Raw genomic sequence first — 18447 nt, forward strand, 5'->3', positions numbered from 1 at the left:
AATCTTAAAGCATAATAGTACTATTTAGCTTTTCCTGACTGTGAATTGGGGCTCATCCTGTTGACCGCCACAAAATCATAAGCACAATGGGCTAATTTATTAGCAGGGCCCTCAGCAATCACGGGATGTGTCCTAAACATAATGAAGAGTGCAAGGCAACAGGTTGGGAGCAGACCAAGAGTGAGAATCTGACCTACTTTTCTAATGAGAAACCACATATTTTTTCCTCCTATTGGTTTGCCCTCCTTCGTGCCCACTTGGTCAGGGGTAGCAGTGAACTTTGGTGATTGCTCTGAATTGAAGGAAACTGTGTCTTCTCATGTCACCCCCCTGTTTTAATCCAAGCATCAGTGGTCTTGTGCAAGATGACCTTCGGGGGCACAAGACTGCCTCTAGAGCATCCTTGAGAAGATTCACTGACTGCTCTTTTCCCAACCACCGTTCCCTGCTTCTCAGGTCATTAGCATCCCCACGATGCCCTCTTCCTGTCTAAAGCCCCATATTTTTGAACAAGAAGATACGTGTTATTTTAGAACCCACATAATACCGAAGGAAGTGGGCTCTAGAATTTGGGAGACTCAAAACGACAGACTTAATATCTCTGAGCCTCAGTTCCACACCTATTAAATCCACATCATAGAATCACAGTCAGAATTAAGTGACATCATATATAAAAGCAAGTGAGGATGGTGCCCGGCACATGGTAGATGCTCAATACATAATAGCCTCCAGCCTCTCCCCCTTCAGAAGTACCTTCTTATTCTTTTTGTCTAGGATGAAAGGCAACTCATGAGGGAAAAAAAACTCTTTGGTAACACACAGTTTACATTTTCCCATAACAGGTTTCTCTACACCACTAAGAGCTTAGTAAAAACAAATAATCATTATTTAGAGGGAAAAAGGCACATCATAATGAACATTCTTAGCAGGAAATTCAAGAATGTTGATACAGAGAACAATCTTTATAAAGTATAATGGAATTAGTAGCTTCCCAAGAGCTCCCTGAAATTATATACAGAATTTGGCATGAAAGTGTACATGTAGGGACTTCCCTGGTGGCGCAGCAGTTAAGACTCCGTGCTCCCAATGCAGGGGGCCCAGGTTCGATCCCTAGTCAGGGAACTAGATCTCACATGCATGCCACAACTAAGAGTTCACATGCCACAACTAAGGAGCCCACCTGTCGCAACTAAGACCCAGCACAACCAAATAAATAAATATTTTTTTCAAAAAAGAAAGTGTACATGTATATTTTTTTCTGGAGAGATGTCTGTAGCTTTCACCAGATTCTCCAAGGAGCCCCCATAAAGTTAAGAGCCATGCATACAAGTGCCATTAAATATTCCTATTTTTCCCATTGATTCTATCTTGTAATGATAAGGCACGTCGTCTATTTTGCATAAAGCATGAAGAGAACAGGGATGTTATTCACAAATAAACATTCCTCTCCTAGACAACCACCTGGGGGAAAAGGGAAGCTGACTGCTATGTACAGTGTCTAAAGGTGAAAAGATTTAGGAGCAAAGAACCACAGTCAAGGTCATCAGCTGAAAGCTACACCTCTTTGGGTCAACGGATGGGGAATTTCCTGGCCTCTGTTTCCTGTGGGTGCGGGGTTTGCCAACTGCCGGAGAAAAGCAGCCAACACCTGGTGATTTTATAAAAGGATTTCCAAACAAACACTGTCTACTCATTTCCCCTTGGAAAAGAGGCTAAACTGTCTATACTTGTTTATGTAACCTTCTCACCTGGGCTCCAGTGGGGAGATTTCTTCAATAAAGGGCAAGTCAAAAACATGTGAATAATTGGCCAACTATCCTCCAATGGTCACGATAAAGACAACATTCAAGCAAACTGGCAGAGTGTTAAAAGAAAAAGTGATGGGGATGTAATTATGGCATGGCGACTATGGTTAATAATACTGTGTTGCATATTTAACAGGTGCTAAGGGAGTTGATCTTAAAAGTTCTCATCATAAGGAAAAAAATTCTGTAACCACGTATGGTGAGGGATGTCCGCTAGGTTTATTGTGGTCATCATTTTGCATTATATACAAATAAATCATTTTGTTGTACACCTGAAACTAATATAATGTATGTCAACTGTACCTATATTGGATAGGTCTCAGGGGGAAAAAAAGGGGTAAAGTTGAGGCAATGAAGACGGAAAAGAATTTAAATACCATCGTTAAGTCCCCTATTACATGCAGTTATCTTATTGGAAGGGGGCTTTCTCCTCTATATTGCTAGTTGGTATTTTAAATCCTTTTGGAAAATAGCATCATACAGATATGACAACATGTAGCATAGAATGATGATGCAAATTTACAGCTGAAGGCATTCAAATTCAACTCCATCACTGTATAGGTAAGCAGTGTTTGCCCAGATTTCTTAGCAAACTAGCTTACTACTTCACTACTTACTCAAAACTCTTTCTTTCCCCAAAACGATACATTACTGAGCCTCAGTTTTCCCTGTTTGATTGACTTGCCCAGAGAAACTATGCATGAAAACAAGTACAGCTACCTCATACATTCTAAATGCAGATAACCCCTAAAAACATGAATTACCCCTTCTTGATACCATTTTGTGTCCACTGATGACCTCCAACATTAGCTGCCCTAAGTGCTTGAAACTGGACCAAATGAAGGCCCAGCAAAAGCAGTGCTAGGACAGCAAAGGAATATAAGACTAAGAGATTTCTGGTAAATTCTTCAACGTTGTCCTCTGGCACTCAAGCAGAACTTGGCCCAATCACTGAGAAGACGTGGGTGGCATTTTATAGAGGGTGTCCTTATACTACTATTCAAAACTGCCAATTCTTCTTACCCATTAGGATGGCTACTACCAAAAAAAACCAAAACACAATAAAACAAAAAAAAAGAAACAAAAAAACCCCACCAGAAAATAGCAAATGTTGTCAAGGATGTGGAAAAACTGGAACCCTTGTGCACTGTTGGTGGGAATATAAAATGGTATAATGCTGTGGAAAACAGTATGGTGGTTCCTCAAAAACTTAAAAGTAGAACCACCATATGATCCAGCAATTCCACTCTGGGGCATATACCCAACAGAACTGAAAGCAGGATCTCAAAGACCCTACACGCCATGTTCATAGCAATACTATTCACAATAGCCAAGAAGGGGAAGCAACCCAAGTGTCCTTCTACAGATAAATGGATGAACAAAATGTGGTCTACATGTACAATGGAATACCAGTCAGCCATAAAAAGGAAGGAAACCCTGTTGTGTGCCACAGTATGGAGGAACCCTGAAGACATGATGCTAAGTAAAATAAGCCAGTCACGAAAAGACAAATACTGTATAATTCTACTTATACGGGTCCCTAGAGTTGTTAAACTCATAGAGACAGAAAGTAGAATGGTGGTTGCCAAGGTCTGGGGCAGTGGGAGAAGGGAGAGTTGTTAAATGGATATAGAGGTGCAGTTTGGGAAGATGAAGACATTCTGGAGATTTTGAATAAACTCAACACTACTGAACTGTACACTTCAGAACGACTAGGATGGTCAATTTAATGTTATATGCTTTTTACCACAATTTAAAACTTTTGTTAATTTTTAAATGAACTTATTTACAAAACAGAAACAGACTCACAGACATAGAAAACAAACTTATGGTTACCAAAGGGGAAAAGCGGGGAGGGATAAATTAGGAGTTTGGGGTTAATATACACACACTACTATATATAAAATAGATAAACAACAAGGACCTACTGTAAAGCACAGGGAACTATACTCAATATTTTGCAATAATCTATAAGGGAAAAGAATCTGATAAAGAAAAAATATATATATATATATTTATGTGTAACAATCACTGTGCTGTGCACCTGAAACTAACACGACATTGTAAATCAACTACACTTCAATTACAAAAAAACTTGTATTAATTTTTCAAAACTGCCAACTCTAAGTTCTTCAAGGGCAGTGACAATGCCTTGGACATCTGTAGGTGCCAGGCGTTCAGCACAGGATGTGGTGAGGACTCAAGGTAAGCTTGAACATTTAACGTGGACACGACTCAGCACATTGGCACATACTTGGGCAGATGAATGGAAGGGCCCTTCAACAGGGTCATCTTGAAAGTGTGTTGGTGGGCGTGGCAGATGCTCTAGTTGATACATGTCACCTGCATCCACCTCTGGTTTCAGCCACACTTGTGGTGGACAGTGCCATTCACCCGGACAACATTCCACCTTGCACAGCAAAGTAAGACAGCAGGAGAAAGGAAGAAACAGAGTGAGGCCTCCCAGAGAAGAGCAGGATGGTCACCAGTACCAAGTGAAAGAGAAGGCTACCCTCCCCGGTGTCTCGGAGCCATCCTGCTCAGAGCCAGCGCCGACCCAACTAGAGCCAATGTCCAAACAGACAAGTAACATGGGTCCTCCTATCAGCATTAAAAACAAAACAAACAAAAAAACCAAATCCAACTATGGAGCCAAATGATTCATACCTCAATAATTTCTGCACTGAACAATGCTGGAAATCCTCACATAACAACCAGATTGCTTCCTGGCAAATGTACAGAGGCCAAGAGGGGCCATGCCCTTCCAGCTGCAGACTGGAGACTGGATCCAGGGGAAAGACACACAGCAGTGGGGAACCGGAGCTGGGGGTGAACCATTAGTCACAATGCAGCCTTTAATAGGGCAGAGCATCAGATTTAGCAAATAAAAAGACAGGATGTCCGGTTACATTTGAATTTCAGATAAGCCACAAAATGATTTTTTTAGGATAAATATGTCTCAGATACTGCACAGGACATACTGTTTATCTGAAATTCAACTGTAACGGAGCATTCTGTCTTTTATCTGGCAATTCTGGAAAAGGGAGGGATCTAGATTCTTGTAACCAGTCTTCTGGAATCAAATTCTGTCTCCTAATCCCTGCTTCACAACAGAATAAGAGCTAGACCCAAGAGCTGACAAAACTGACTAACTCAAACCAGGAATGTATTGAAAATCCAATAGCATCTTCACTGCCGACAGTTATTTATTCCTAAATTCTTTTAACAAATATTTATTGAGCACCCATTCTATGCCAGGCACCACACTAGGTGCCTTGATTATAATCCTGAGAGCCTTCACAGCAAAAGGCAGAGTCATGAGGTTAACAGACCAAGCAAAGAAAAAGAGAAATAAGATTTTTAAACAGATTCAACTGACCCCTCATTGGGCATCTACAGATATGCAGGACACAGGCTAGTCTGCAGTCAAAAGTGACTTGATCCTGCAGGACGTGTGGCTGGTCATGAGTTTATCCTCAAAGACCCCTGCAGTGTCAACAACCTCATCTGTCAACATAAAAGGTAATGAAAGTATATTTTGAGTGTTTCTCTTCTTCCTAATGAAGCTTCCTTGGTTCTTAGGATTATCTTATGGGAAGCTTACCGGGAGTGATACAATTAAAAAGCAAGCTGTAAGCTGAGTTCCTGAGCAGGTAAAGGATGCAGACATAACTCATGGAGAGCACAGCAAACATTGCTTCCAGAGCACCTGGGGGAAGTGGGATTCTAACAACCTAAAATGTAATTTTTTTCCAAAAAAAAAAAAAGATACAAATGAACTCATAGACTAAACAGAAACAGACCCACAGACATGGAAAACAAACTTATGGTTACCAAAGGAGAAAGGTGGGGTAGGGAGAGGGATAAATTAGGAGGCTGGGATTAACATATACACACTACTATACATAAAGTAGACAATCAACAAGGACCTACTGTATAGCACAGGGAACTCTACTCAATATTTTGTAATAACCTATAAGGGAAAAGCATGAAAATATATATGTATGTATAACTAAGTCACCCTGCTGTACACCTGAAACTAACACAACATTGTAAATTAACTATACTTTTTTTTTTTTTTTCAGTACGCGGGCCTCTCACTGTTGTGGCCTCTCCCATTGCGGAGCACAGGCTCTGGACGCGCAGGCTCAGTAGTTGTGGCGCACGGGCCCAGCCGCTCCGCGGCATGTGGGATCTTCCTGGACCAGGGCACGAACCCGTGTCCCCTGCATCAGCAGGTGGACCCTCAACCACTGCACCACCAGGGAAGCCCTATACTTCATATTTTTAAAAAACGGTTAAAAATACATAAAATTAATTCATCTTTTTTTAAAAAAGCTGCTTCTGTAGGTCAAGATCCTGACATAGTTAACGTCCCTAAATTCTTCTGGAAAGTCCAAAGTAAAAGTTCCTAACTTTTACCAACCATCAGAATCACCTGGGGTGTTTTTAAAAATGCAGCTGTCTGAAAATAGAGACAGAAGGTAGATTGGTGGTTGCCTGGGGCTGAGGTGGGATCAGGGAGTGATTGCAAGTAGGCACAAATATCTTCGGGGTGATAGGAATGTTCTAAACTTGGATTGTGCTGATGTTGCGTAAATCTGCAAATGTACTAAAAATCACTGAATTATAGACTTAAAATGAGAAAATTTTATGCTATGCAAACTAAGCTTCAATAAAAACTGCTTTTTCAAAAAGCAAAGAATATAAGCGATAAACAATGAAAGTCATAGAACCATATCTGTTTAGTGGTAGAAAAAATTTTCAACATTGTTCTTTAGCTTTACAAATAAATAAGCATGTTAAAAAGTGCTCATAAAATATGTTTCTCATCAAAATTCAAATAATATCAAACCCCAAAAATACAGCTACCCAGGCCTCACCCGGATAAGTTCTAATTCACGTGATTGAGGTAGGACTCAGTCATCTGTTTTGTTTGTTTTTTTTTAACCTCTCCTGTGACTGTAGGGTATAGCCAGGTTTGAGCATCACTGATGTAAAGCAAAAGGGGATAAACCAGGCAAGGTACCTTATTTCTTATTTTGTTTATCTCATTTTATTTTACTCCTAGCCATCAGGGATCTGATCATGAATGAAAGTTTTATGCACCCCTCCAGTTTATTTATTTTTTTAAATCATGGAAAGGGCAGTAATTTTGGTGCCATAGGGCTATAAGAAGTTTGAGATTTTAACCTAGAGCTTTAAACCAATCACATAGATGGAATATCTATCCTGGTGTATGACTTGAGAAGATCACACATCCAGGGATGTTCCAGGAAAAGTCTTAATTTCAAATACTCTGTTCCACTGAGCCCAGAAATCATAAAAATACTTTAGAGGAGAGTTACCGGAGGAGAAGGGAGCAGGGTGATGGATGAGAGAGGGATTCTGGTCTTGTACTGAATACCAATTTGTATCCTGTTAGAGTTTGAACCACGCACGTGAGTTAACTATTTTATTAATCCAGAAAGTATAGTGCTTTGGCTTCCAAAGTACATCTCACCGAATTGGCTTTCACATTGAGAAAAAGCCCATTCATTTACGATTCAATAGCCGTGGGTCCAATCCCCATACATCGGACAAGTAAACTGAGGCAAAGGTAGGTTCCACTGCTTTTAGCCTTTCTCTTTCTCTTTATATAACTAGGGAGAGACTCGGAATTTGAACTCACACCCTCAGTATTTTACAAAAGCTCCCAGAGAGGGCTGTTCTAGAGGTTGAAGGAGATAATCTTGCGTGCAAGGGCCGACTCTAGTAGCTACCACATAGTCATCTTTAACTAGAATTGCTTCCATAAAGATGTCAGTGGGTCCAGCGGTCAGAGATTTGCTTAGAGAACATCCAGAAGTCTGACCTCTTAAGGACAGCCAGATCTATCAGAGGCATGTGCTGGCTCTGGTCCACATTCACACGATCACAGGCCACGTCCTGGTCTAAGTGCTATTCTAGCTGCACCTCTATCCTGGATGCTTTCTGGAAACATGCAATAGCATCCAGACAAAATCACAACATCCTATGCCTCTGGCTCCTGGGGCTGCCGTTTTGCAGGAAGAGGAACAGCTGAGCTCTGGACGGGAATGAGGGGCAAAAGGGCCCCGGTCCACTGCACCTGGCCTGGGTAATGGCCTGTGAGACCTCTCGCTCTGGAAGGCAAAATATCTACTCTGGTGCAAAGAGCCAGGAAAACAATTTTCTTAAAAATAAACAGATTCCCAAGAGATCAATGGTCTGGAAAAATTCCTCTGAGATTCCCACAGGCCCTGCAGATAAGCAGTAACAGGATTAACAAGAGGATTCAGACCTGTCCCCTCCAAGCATAACCCACACACCACAACGCGGACACCTCTGAAGAGTCACAGTGGTTCTGAACCTGGCAAGACACACATCCATTTCATTCCTACAACAGGACGACCATACTTCCCACGTGGGAAAATTTCCCACTAAGTTGTGATTAGGGAGAAATGAAATTTTAAAATGTTCTTTCTTATTAGATTAGGTGTATATTTTTCTTTTTTCTTTCTTTTCCTTTTTTTTCTTCCTTTTCTTCTCCACTTTGCAGACACCTCATTAGCTATCTACTCTTTAAAAGGCATCATGTTTAATACTGTAAGAAGGCAAAGGTTAATCAGACAAAGGCCTGCTTCAAAATCACTTATGATCTAATAGGGGAGATAAGATTTGCAGAGAAAAAAAGTAAATAGAAGGGGATAATAATAATGATGATGATTAAGCTCTTACTCGGCACCACATGTACACAAATGCTTCCCAATGACCCTAAGAGACAGTTACTATCCCTGTTTACAGATGCGTAAGCTGAGTCTCACACGGCCCAGGTCAGCTTTTTTCAAGGACATAGTTCATAACTGATTGAAAATCCATTAACCATATACACAGTGACCTAGATGACCTAAGAATGGTGTCATGTATCTCATGCCATTTCTGAATGTCAGGTCCCTTGATGATATCTGTAACTTTTTGACGAGATCTGGATGGACTGCCAGCCCACTGTCTGGAGTCAGCTTATAATAGACCTGAATCCACACTCCGGTCTTTGAGGGTGAACGACTTCTCACGTCCAGAGTCACTCACTGAACTGCGTGCTGCGGGCAGAATGCGTATGTTCCATACTGTTTACTCTCCCACATACCAGCTCCGGTTCTTGACTGTTTTTGCATCATGTAAGATAACGACATTCTGTTATTCCTCATGTCAAGTTATTTCTCTTCTCTTCTTCCAACCTTATCCCTAAATATTCTTGTACAAGAAGCCTTCTTGGGAGACTCTGGACCCTCCTTGCAGTCACAGGGGTTGAATTCAGATTCTGCACACTCCATGATCACTTAGCACTCAGCACTTCCCTGACCTCAGTGTCACAGATATCTGAAATGTTGTCATTCTAACCCTGGTGAATTTTGGGGCACATCTATCTTGTCACCAATTTGACATAAAGCCTTACTGATATATTTAGGATAAGGCACAATGCAAGTGAATATTTAATATAAACTATTAGTGGAAATTAATATAGTGGTTAAAATTAGATTAGATTGAATTTTTCATTATCATTTCAACAGAGTGCTATTTAGAACATTAAAATTTGAGAAAAAAGCAAATTGAGCAATCTTACTAATGAAGAAAAAATGTCTGTGTCTTAAGTCAAACTGGCAGCACATATTTTTCATTATTTAAATTTAGAAAGATATAGCACATTATTTAGATGTTTACGTTAATGTCAAAAGTTTGTTTTAAAAACAGAGTATTGAAAAATAAAATAAAATAATATAAAAAGAGTATTAGAAAATGACCACATACTCCCTTACCCCTAGTATAAAATGATTATTTTATGTAACTTCCTGGTCTTTTGTCAGCTTCACAGTTAACATATTTAACATTAAAGTGTATGTACAACTGTCTCTGTTTTCTCTATCACGTGCTGAATTGTTTTTGTAACCCTATTTTACTAATCACGTCTGTGTGGTTGAATACTTAGGATGAAGGAATGTTTTTGCTACTACAAGTATTATCAAACGGGTTTGTACATGTAACAGTTCCGATATTTTAGATGTCTCACCAAGGTGAGATTCCCAAAAGTGATACGAGTGTCAAATGATTTGAACTTTAAATCTCCTGATAGAGCCTGGCTTAAAAGAAAAACATACAGGGCACTGTCTTTGTTTTGCTGCTGTCCTTCAGATTCCCCCTCCTCTTGGGGCCCGTGCTGAAGGGGTGCCATCTGGTTTAATGCCAGTGCCCAGCTTGGAGTCAGCACACGACACCTGAGTGCATCCGGCCAGCACCGCTCACCTTGCCCCCGCCCGCTGCCCTGGCGACGGCTGTTCTGGAGCCCCAGCACCTCCAGCGCCACGATGCCCGACCTCTCCAGAATGGTCACCTCCACCGTCAGCCGCCCCACCAGCTGCTGGGGCCGTACGCTGACCACATGCTCATACTTCCCCAGCCGCCGCTGCAGGAGCTCCTCGTAACTCAGGAGGAAGGCAGCCTTGTCCTTGCTGGGAAGCACTACGGAGGCTCTGAAGGTCTCCGTCCCCTTCTCCCTGGAAGGAAGAGAAAAGGGAACAGGGGATCGGAGAAAGCCAGGTTCGCTCGAGTCCCCCAGGGCCCTGGCCAACCTCTCTCAGCGAGAGGCCTTAGCATGGACCACAATGTTTCCCCATCATCAAGCCACCAGCCACTGCAGCTGCCCCCATGATGCATCCTGAGGGGATTCAGGATGGAGCAAACCAGGAGACTGGCCCTAGACAGTTAAGATGCATATCTAAGGAATAATTTCAACGAGCCCAGACTCTTGCATCTTCCTTCCTATGAATTCATAGCACTGAATTCATCAACTCGAGATGTCCATTGCTTTTCAGTGTGTGTGACTAGCAGTAATCTTTTGATGTGTGACTACCTTTTTTTTTCAGCAAAAATTCCTCTATATCCTGGCTCCTGTTTGGAACAGTCCCTCAGAGCTGAGAAGCTGTCTCCCAGGCTATAGTCTTCAGTAATGCCTCCAATAAAACATAATTCTTGATTTTTAGGTTGTGCATATTTTTTCAGTTGACATTAGAAAGAAAAACTAGAATTTAGTTTTGGGAGGAGTAGCAAAGGCCTGCACTAGAGGAAGGTCACACAGGTTTAAGGAATTCTGAAGAGCAGAGAATTCAAAGACTACTGAACTCTCCGACCTCTCCTTGTGTCAGACCCTAGGGAGCAAAGGGGAGGGGGACTGACACAGGTAACCTCCAGGGAAAACAGATTCCTGCTGTGATCCAACTAAACGGAACTGTGGCTTGCCTGATTCTGAACAATTTATGAAGTGTAAGAAAAGATAATCCTCATAACGCTCACACCTTTTCCTCTAGATACTAAGATCGTTTTCCTTCAAAGGGAAAAAATGACTTTTTTTCAAATGGGCTGGTAGAGAGGGAAATTGATTATTCTCAGTATACTAGGTGGTTCTCTAGTTAATGTTATTTACGGAGTCATTAAAAGTGAACGGATCTATTGGTTTTCAGTGTTTAGATTCAGTTTATAGACAAAGAATACAAAGACCACGACAGATCAGAATTTTAACGGTGATAACTCTGATGATGCAAAAGTAAATGATTAAGTAGCAAGAGCTGAGTGCTGGAAATGGACATGAAAAGGCAGGATGACATGAAGGAGAGAGAATATTAGCACTGAAGATAACAGGACTCGTCTAAGATGGTATAACTCTGCTTAAATTAACTGAAGAAGAAAAAGATAATAATACAAAAAACTGGAATGCAGAGAGAAAGTGGGAGTATTGTGAACAGGCTAAATCCTCTTTCTTCACAGCACAGAATCAACAGATATCTGATTTTTTATCACGAAATTTTTAAAAAGCAGAACTATCATAATATTTAGAGTGAGGGAGGTAACTACCAGAAAACTACAGAAATATCAGAAGTGGATGTTTCTAGAAAGTGAGAACTGGGGAATGAGAGTGATAAAATATTCCTTTTCATCATAAACCCGTAGCTACTATATTGTTAACCAGGTATATATATGTATTTTTTTTAAGATTTTTTTTTGATGTGGACCATTTTCAAAGTCTTTATTGAATTTGTTACAGTACTGTTTCTGGTTTATGTTTTGGTGTTTTGGCCCCGAGGCATGTGGGATCTTAGCTCCCTGACCAGGGATCGAACCCGCATCCCCTGCACTGGAAGGTGAAGTCGTAACAGCTGGACGGCCAGGGAAGTCCCTAACCAGGTATATTTAATTATTTATTATGATGATAAAAAATAAAAAGATAAATCTTTGAAGAAAAGGGTGAGAACAAGATGGGTAGACAGGGTAGAAAATTTGACACTTGGCTAAAGTGGACTTTTAATTCCTTAATTCAATGGTACTTACCCACTGTCTTCTGTGGTTTTATTCCTTTTCTCTTTTACCTTATCACCGTTTTTCTTTTCTTTCTCTGTAATTTCTCCCTGATACACCTTGTCTCCAATAAGCCTGAAACACAAGACAGCTGCGTTGCCAGCTTGCCGTCCAAGACAAACTCAAACATGGATCTCATAACCATGACAACCCTAGAAAATATTTTTATTTGCCTCTTGGATGTGCAGAAAGAATGCATTCCAGGCCAGGGCACTCCCCTTGTATCACTCATCTCATTCTAGGGCAATTTTCAACAGGTCCAAATGGGAAGATCCAAGCCATGGGGCCTCTGATTCTCCAGGAGGAAATCAGAAGACCTGCTCAAACTTCCAAGAAGATTCACCAACTTCAACCTTGCCCAGACCTAAAATTAAACCCATACACCTAATTTGCATCTCTTTACCTCTTAGTTCAGGAGAAAAGAAGACAGACATTCCATCTGGTACATCAAAGGTTTCATGGTGTCTCGTCCTTCAGATCTCAACTTCAACACTGACTCCTCTGATCCGCCTCCCCAACTAAACAAGCCGCCTCAATCCTACTTGCCATCTTCACAGCATTTGCTACTGTCTGAAGTTATCTCATTTATTCATCTGTTTGCTTATTTATTGTTTCTCCCCAGTGGAATTTCTGGAGCAGAGAGACATTGTCTTTTTTCATAGAAGTAGACCAATCACCTTGAAGTGTGCCTGGCCCAGGGTGGGTACCCATTTGTTGGAGGGAAAGAAAGAGGGAATGAAGGTGGGGGGAGGAAAGGAGGGAGGAAAGAAGAGAGTAATGGGATAAAAGAAGAAGTAATAAAAAGGAGGAAGGGGAGAGGGAGAGATAGAAGGAAGAAGGGAGAGGAAGTGGGGGAGGAAGCGGGGGAGGGAATCAACCTTCTTTCCCACGAACTGTCCACTGGACTGAGAATGTATAAATTCTCACGGCCAAAGACTGTGGTCCTCACAGCAGCTCAGGCTCCCCTTGACCCTCCCGCCTAGAAATCTTCAACCCAGGGTCTCTGACCAGGGTGTCACCTACATAGTGAAGTTAGTGATGAAAGCTGCGGCTGGAATCTGCATCTGAAACGTGATTTCCTGGTCCTCAGATGCTCTGTTCAGCATCCTGCAGGCAACCGTAGTGAAGGCATAACGGGAAATAATGGTGGACTTCACCGAGAATTCTGTCATCAAGGGCTTGGTTTTCTGTTGGAATCAAAACACACAGTATGCTGTGCACCTGGAACTCTCACAACATTGTAAATCGACCATACGTCAATAAAAATGTAAAAAAACAGTATTTTCAATGGCATATGAAAGCATGATTCAAGCATTTGGGGGTAGGTGTGGGTTTTTTTTTTTTCCGTAAGAGAAATCATCTTCAATTTGGGAGCCCTTGACTTGTGATTGTTTTCTTCTTTCTTTGTCTTTTCCTGATTTTCCAGATTTTCCCCTCAGTTGTAAAACAGTCATGGTTGAACAACCAGTACATGACAGAGAAACAAATTATTTAGCCCAGCTTTAAGGACTGAACACAGTAGGGAGGGATAAATTAGGAGGTTGGGATTAACATATACACACTACTATATATAAAATAGATAATCAACAAGAACCTGCTGTATATATAGCACAGGGAACTCTACTCAATACTCTGTTATAATCTATATGGGAAAAGAATCTGAAAAAGAATAGATATACGTATATGTATAACTGAATCACTTTGCTGTACACCTGAAACTAACACAACATTGTAAATCAACTACACTCCAATATAAAAAATTTTTTTTAACTGTAAAAAAATAAGAAATGGACATAGTTAAGATTTCCAATTTAACAGAGAATATACTCTACTTAAAGAATTTAATAAAATATTGGAATTTTAGAAGTATGTGAAGTATATAACATTTTTCTGTTATGAATGTTTAGATCACATTTCTAGACTCACTGAATTGACCACAACATCAGATTACACCTAAAGAAATTCTCATATTTCTAAATTAATTTCAATATCCACTTAGAGAAACTATACTCTGGGGCTTTTCCATTCAGATGACAATCACATTATTGTAAAATAAGAATTAATACTGAGCTCAAGAAAGTATTTGGGGAATTAGAACCCAGAAATAGGAAAGTCTATGCCAATTAAATTTATCCCCAAAACTTCTGATAAGGGCAGTAGCTAGGCAGTGCGAATTTAAAAGCTGGTTAAACTATTCACTGTTCTCTGTGCATCTATAATACATGCATTTGCTTCTACCTCATGGTGTTATAACTCCTGCTAAGTGTCTTCTTCACCGCATGAGCCAGGCCAGAGTGTGGGCAGTGGTGGCGGCAGAGTTCCACCAGACTGTTCATCTGGTGGCTGAACTTGAAGCAGAAAAAAATCTAAACGCATCTGAAAGATTTTCCCCTAGAAAGAAAACAAGTTCTCCATTTCGGTCTGAGAAGGAGGTATTTCAAAACAATGGTTCTTGAGACGTGGTCCTTGGACCGGCAGTGTCAGTATCACCTGGGAACTTATTAGAAATGCAGAACCTCAGACCCCAGGCCAAACCTACAGAGCAAGCAGCTCAGGGGGTGGGGCTAGAAGTCTATGTTTCAACAAGCCCTCCGGTGGATTCTGAGGGTTGAGAAGCACTCTTTTAAACCAATATAACTAGGTGACACTTCATGTATTTCTGCTAGAATTTGATATCTATAAATTCAGAGGGCTTGAGTAAATCACCTAAATTATGTCTTCTTCTGAGGTCCAAGAATCTAAGTCAAAGTCAAAAGTAAGGAATAAAACTTTGGGTTTTAGGCAATTATTCCTGAAATCAGAAATAATCGATGATTATATATTTTATATATAAAATATATATATGCTTTTATATATATATAGAATATATAATCATATATATGATTATATATTTTATTTAAAAATATTTTTTTAAAAAATAAATTTATTTTATTTTTGGGTCTTTGTGGCTGCACACAGGCTTTCTTTAGTTGTGGCAAGCGGGGGCTACTCTTTGTTGCGGTGCGCAGGCTTCTCATTGCGGTGGCTTCTCTTGTTGCGGAGCACAGGCTCTAGGTGCACGGGCTTCAGTAGTTGTGGCATGCGGGCTCATTAGTTGTGGCTCGCAGGCTCTAGAGCGCAGGCTCAGTAGCTGTGGCGCACAGGCTTAGTTGCTCTGCGGCATGTGGGATCTTCCCGGACCAGGGCTCAAACCCGTGACCCCTGCATTGGCAGGCGGATTCTTAACCACTGCACCACCAGGGAAGCCCTCTTTTTTTAAAATTGGGGTATAGTTGCTTTACAATGTCATACAGAGTAAGTCAGAAAGAGAAAAACAAATATTGTATATTAATGCATATATGTGGAATCTAGAAAAATAGTACAGAGGAACCTATTTGCAGGGCAGGAATAGAGACACAGACGTAGAGAACGGATGTGTGGACACGGCGGGGGGAAGGGGAGGGTGGTATGAATTGGGAGATTGGGACTGACATATATACACTACCATGTGTAAAACAGAGAGCTAGTGGGAACCTGCTGTATAGACCAAGGAGCTCAGCACGGTGCTCTGTGATGACCTAGATGGGTGGGATGGAGCAGGGAGGGTGGGAGGGAGACCCGAGAGGAAAGGGATATATGTATGCATATAGCTGATTCACTTCGTTGTACAGCAGAAACTAACACAACACTATAAAGCAATGTTGGCAAAACATTCTTTATGAACATCCAGTCTCTTTAGGACAAAATCCGCTGCTTTAGCCGCCGAGTTTGGAGAAGATTTTCATACAGCAACAGAAACTGGACACCTTCCTTGTACACCTTTAGACATTTAGACCTGGACCTTTAGATCTGGACACCTTTAGACATTTGAGTTTACAATGCTACTTTAGTGTGAGTTGCCCTTGGGCTGGATTTAGTCACTTTGTTAATTATTTCAAACTCTATGCTCTTTCTGATCTCTACTTGCTTTATTGGTTTTGTTTTGGGAACTAAACTTCTGCATATTAGAAACCCCCTTGAAATGAAGAAGTTATAGTAAAAGCTATCAAGACAAATATAAAGAAAAAGAAACTCTCAAGTCCAATCCCCTCGCTTTACCAACGTTAAGACCAGGATAGGGTACTTGCCCCTGGTCACACAGGTGGGAGGTAAGAAATCCAGCATGAGAATATGGAGTTGCTGACTTCCAATCCTGCCTCTTCTGTAGAAGGATTCCAGAGGTGGCCTGGCTGATCAAGGCTTTTCCCAGAGGTCACTGTTAGACAGCAGGTAAAATACAGAACTGCCAAAGCATAGTATATGTAATGCTGATTCAACTCAAAAGTTACCTGTAAACCTCAGTTATCCCCCCCCCCACCACATTAAATTGTAAACACTCCAGACAGGGCAGGGAGCTGAATCCATTCTGCACTAGTGCCACATTCTGACATTTTCTAAAAATTTTTTTTTTTCATTTTGGTTGCACCATGCAGCTTGCAGGATCTTAGTTCCCTGACCAGGGATTGAACCCGTACCCCCTGCCATGGAAGCGCAGAGTCCTAACCACTGGACCACCAGGGAATTTGCCCCCCCCCCCAATTTTTTTCTTATCAGCTTATCACTTCTTTACACAAAAGTTGAGCACTACTAGGGAAAAAATCTTGTTAAGTTTATGTCTTTGATAAACAGAGCATACAGCTCTAGCTGCACGGCATTCCAAACAAAACTGAGCTTCTTCCATAAAGAGTCCTTGCCCTGTACTATTTCTAAAGTATTTAAAGATCTTCTGCACTTGGTACCCTTGAGATTATCTTTGATGTCATGTTGATTTGTGCTCATTTATGAGATAATTATCACTTCAAATCTCACTGCAATTAAAATGTGAGAATTAGAAGACGCCTGACAAAATGCTAAGTTTGACTACTATGGTATCTTCTTTTGCCTTAAGATTATGGATGTAGCAGAATTTTCCACAACATTACATCAAGAGGAAGCACAATTTATGGTTTGTAGCCCCAAGAGACAGGCTGAGAAAAGTTTCAAGAAACTATTTTAGTTTTACTGCTTCTGCCCAGTTAGTGTTTTCCCACAGGAGCCCCTGTGTTATTTACATGTATAGCCCTTGCCTTTCCGTGACAGCGCTGTCCGCTGAAAATCTATTAACATCAATTATGTGCAACTCTATCCCCCATCCCCGAAAGCTACCCATCCCTTCCCCTGCCCCTCGTGGCCTGTAAACACGTGGAAAACAGGGGCCATGACTTATTCCTTTTTTCTCATCCACAGCTCTCAGCAGAGAATCAAAATCAAAAACATTTGTAAAACTGAATTTTCTGAATCTTGAACAATTAGAGAAAAATATATATCCTCCAAAGGGAAATAGTAATATAGTAGTATTTCAGAAGCATGACTCTAAATTCTATGATGGATTGGGAAGAAATATTACACACGATCTGTTCTCTCAAGGCGCGGTGGGAAGCAAGTGCAAAAAATAGAGAGAAACACAGGAAGATATAGGGAGATACATGTATTTACTTTTTTTTATTGGAGTATAGTTGCTTTACAATGTTGTGTCAGTTTCTGCTGCACAGCAAAGTGAGTCAGCTATACGTATACATATAACCCCTCTTTTTTTGGATTTCCTTCCCATTTAGGTTACCACGGAGGACTGAGCAGAGTTCCCTGTGCTATACAGCAGGTTCTCATTAGTTATCTATTTTAGACATAGTAGTCTACATATGTCAATCCCAATGTCCCAGTTCATCCCACCCCTCTCCTTTCCCCCTTGGTATCCATATGTTTGTTCTCTACGTCTGTGTCTCTATTTCTGCTTTGCAAATAAGATCATCTATACCATTTTTCTAGATTCCACAGATATGCGTTAATGTATGATATTTGTTTTTCTCCTCCTGACTTACTTCACTCTGTATGACAGTCTCTAGGTCCATTCACGTCTCTGCAACTGACACAATTCCATTCCTTTTTATGACTGAGTAATATTTACTTATTGACTAGAAGACTTTCCAGAGCTCAGAAGGAAGAGAAAACAGTGAAGACCATAAAAGTAAGAAAAGGCTTTTAAAGAGATGTAGAATTTATATGTGGTGAAAGAAAACAAAAAGAATATTCTAAAAACACAAAAGACATAGAAATGGGAATGAACCATAGCCCATTCCTGGCACAAGAATAGTGCAGTTCAGTTAGAAAGGAGGGCACATGGGGTGAAGAATATTGGCCAGGTACATAAAATCGTGAGGAGACGCACCACCCCAAGGCC

At 40.8% G+C, this 18447-nt stretch overlaps 1 protein-coding gene across 1 annotated transcript in view; it reads right to left on the reverse strand.

The window, feature by feature from the left end:
• Positions 1-18447, reverse strand: part of ITIH5 (inter-alpha-trypsin inhibitor heavy chain 5) — a 73682-nt gene that overhangs the window by 40433 nt on the left and 14802 nt on the right. Inside the window, exons 3-5 of the mRNA XM_060095413.1 lie at positions 13236-13399; positions 12186-12287; positions 10107-10357 (exon numbers count right to left, since the gene is read on the reverse strand). Of these exons, the coding sequence (XP_059951396.1) occupies positions 10107-10357; positions 12186-12287; positions 13236-13399 (517 nt within the window). The remainder of the gene's footprint in view (positions 1-10106; positions 10358-12185; positions 12288-13235; positions 13400-18447) is intronic.

This window comes from Mesoplodon densirostris, chromosome 4 (assembly GCF_025265405.1).
Source record: "Mesoplodon densirostris isolate mMesDen1 chromosome 4, mMesDen1 primary haplotype, whole genome shotgun sequence".
Classification (NCBI taxonomy): domain Eukaryota; kingdom Metazoa; phylum Chordata; class Mammalia; order Artiodactyla; family Ziphiidae; genus Mesoplodon; species Mesoplodon densirostris.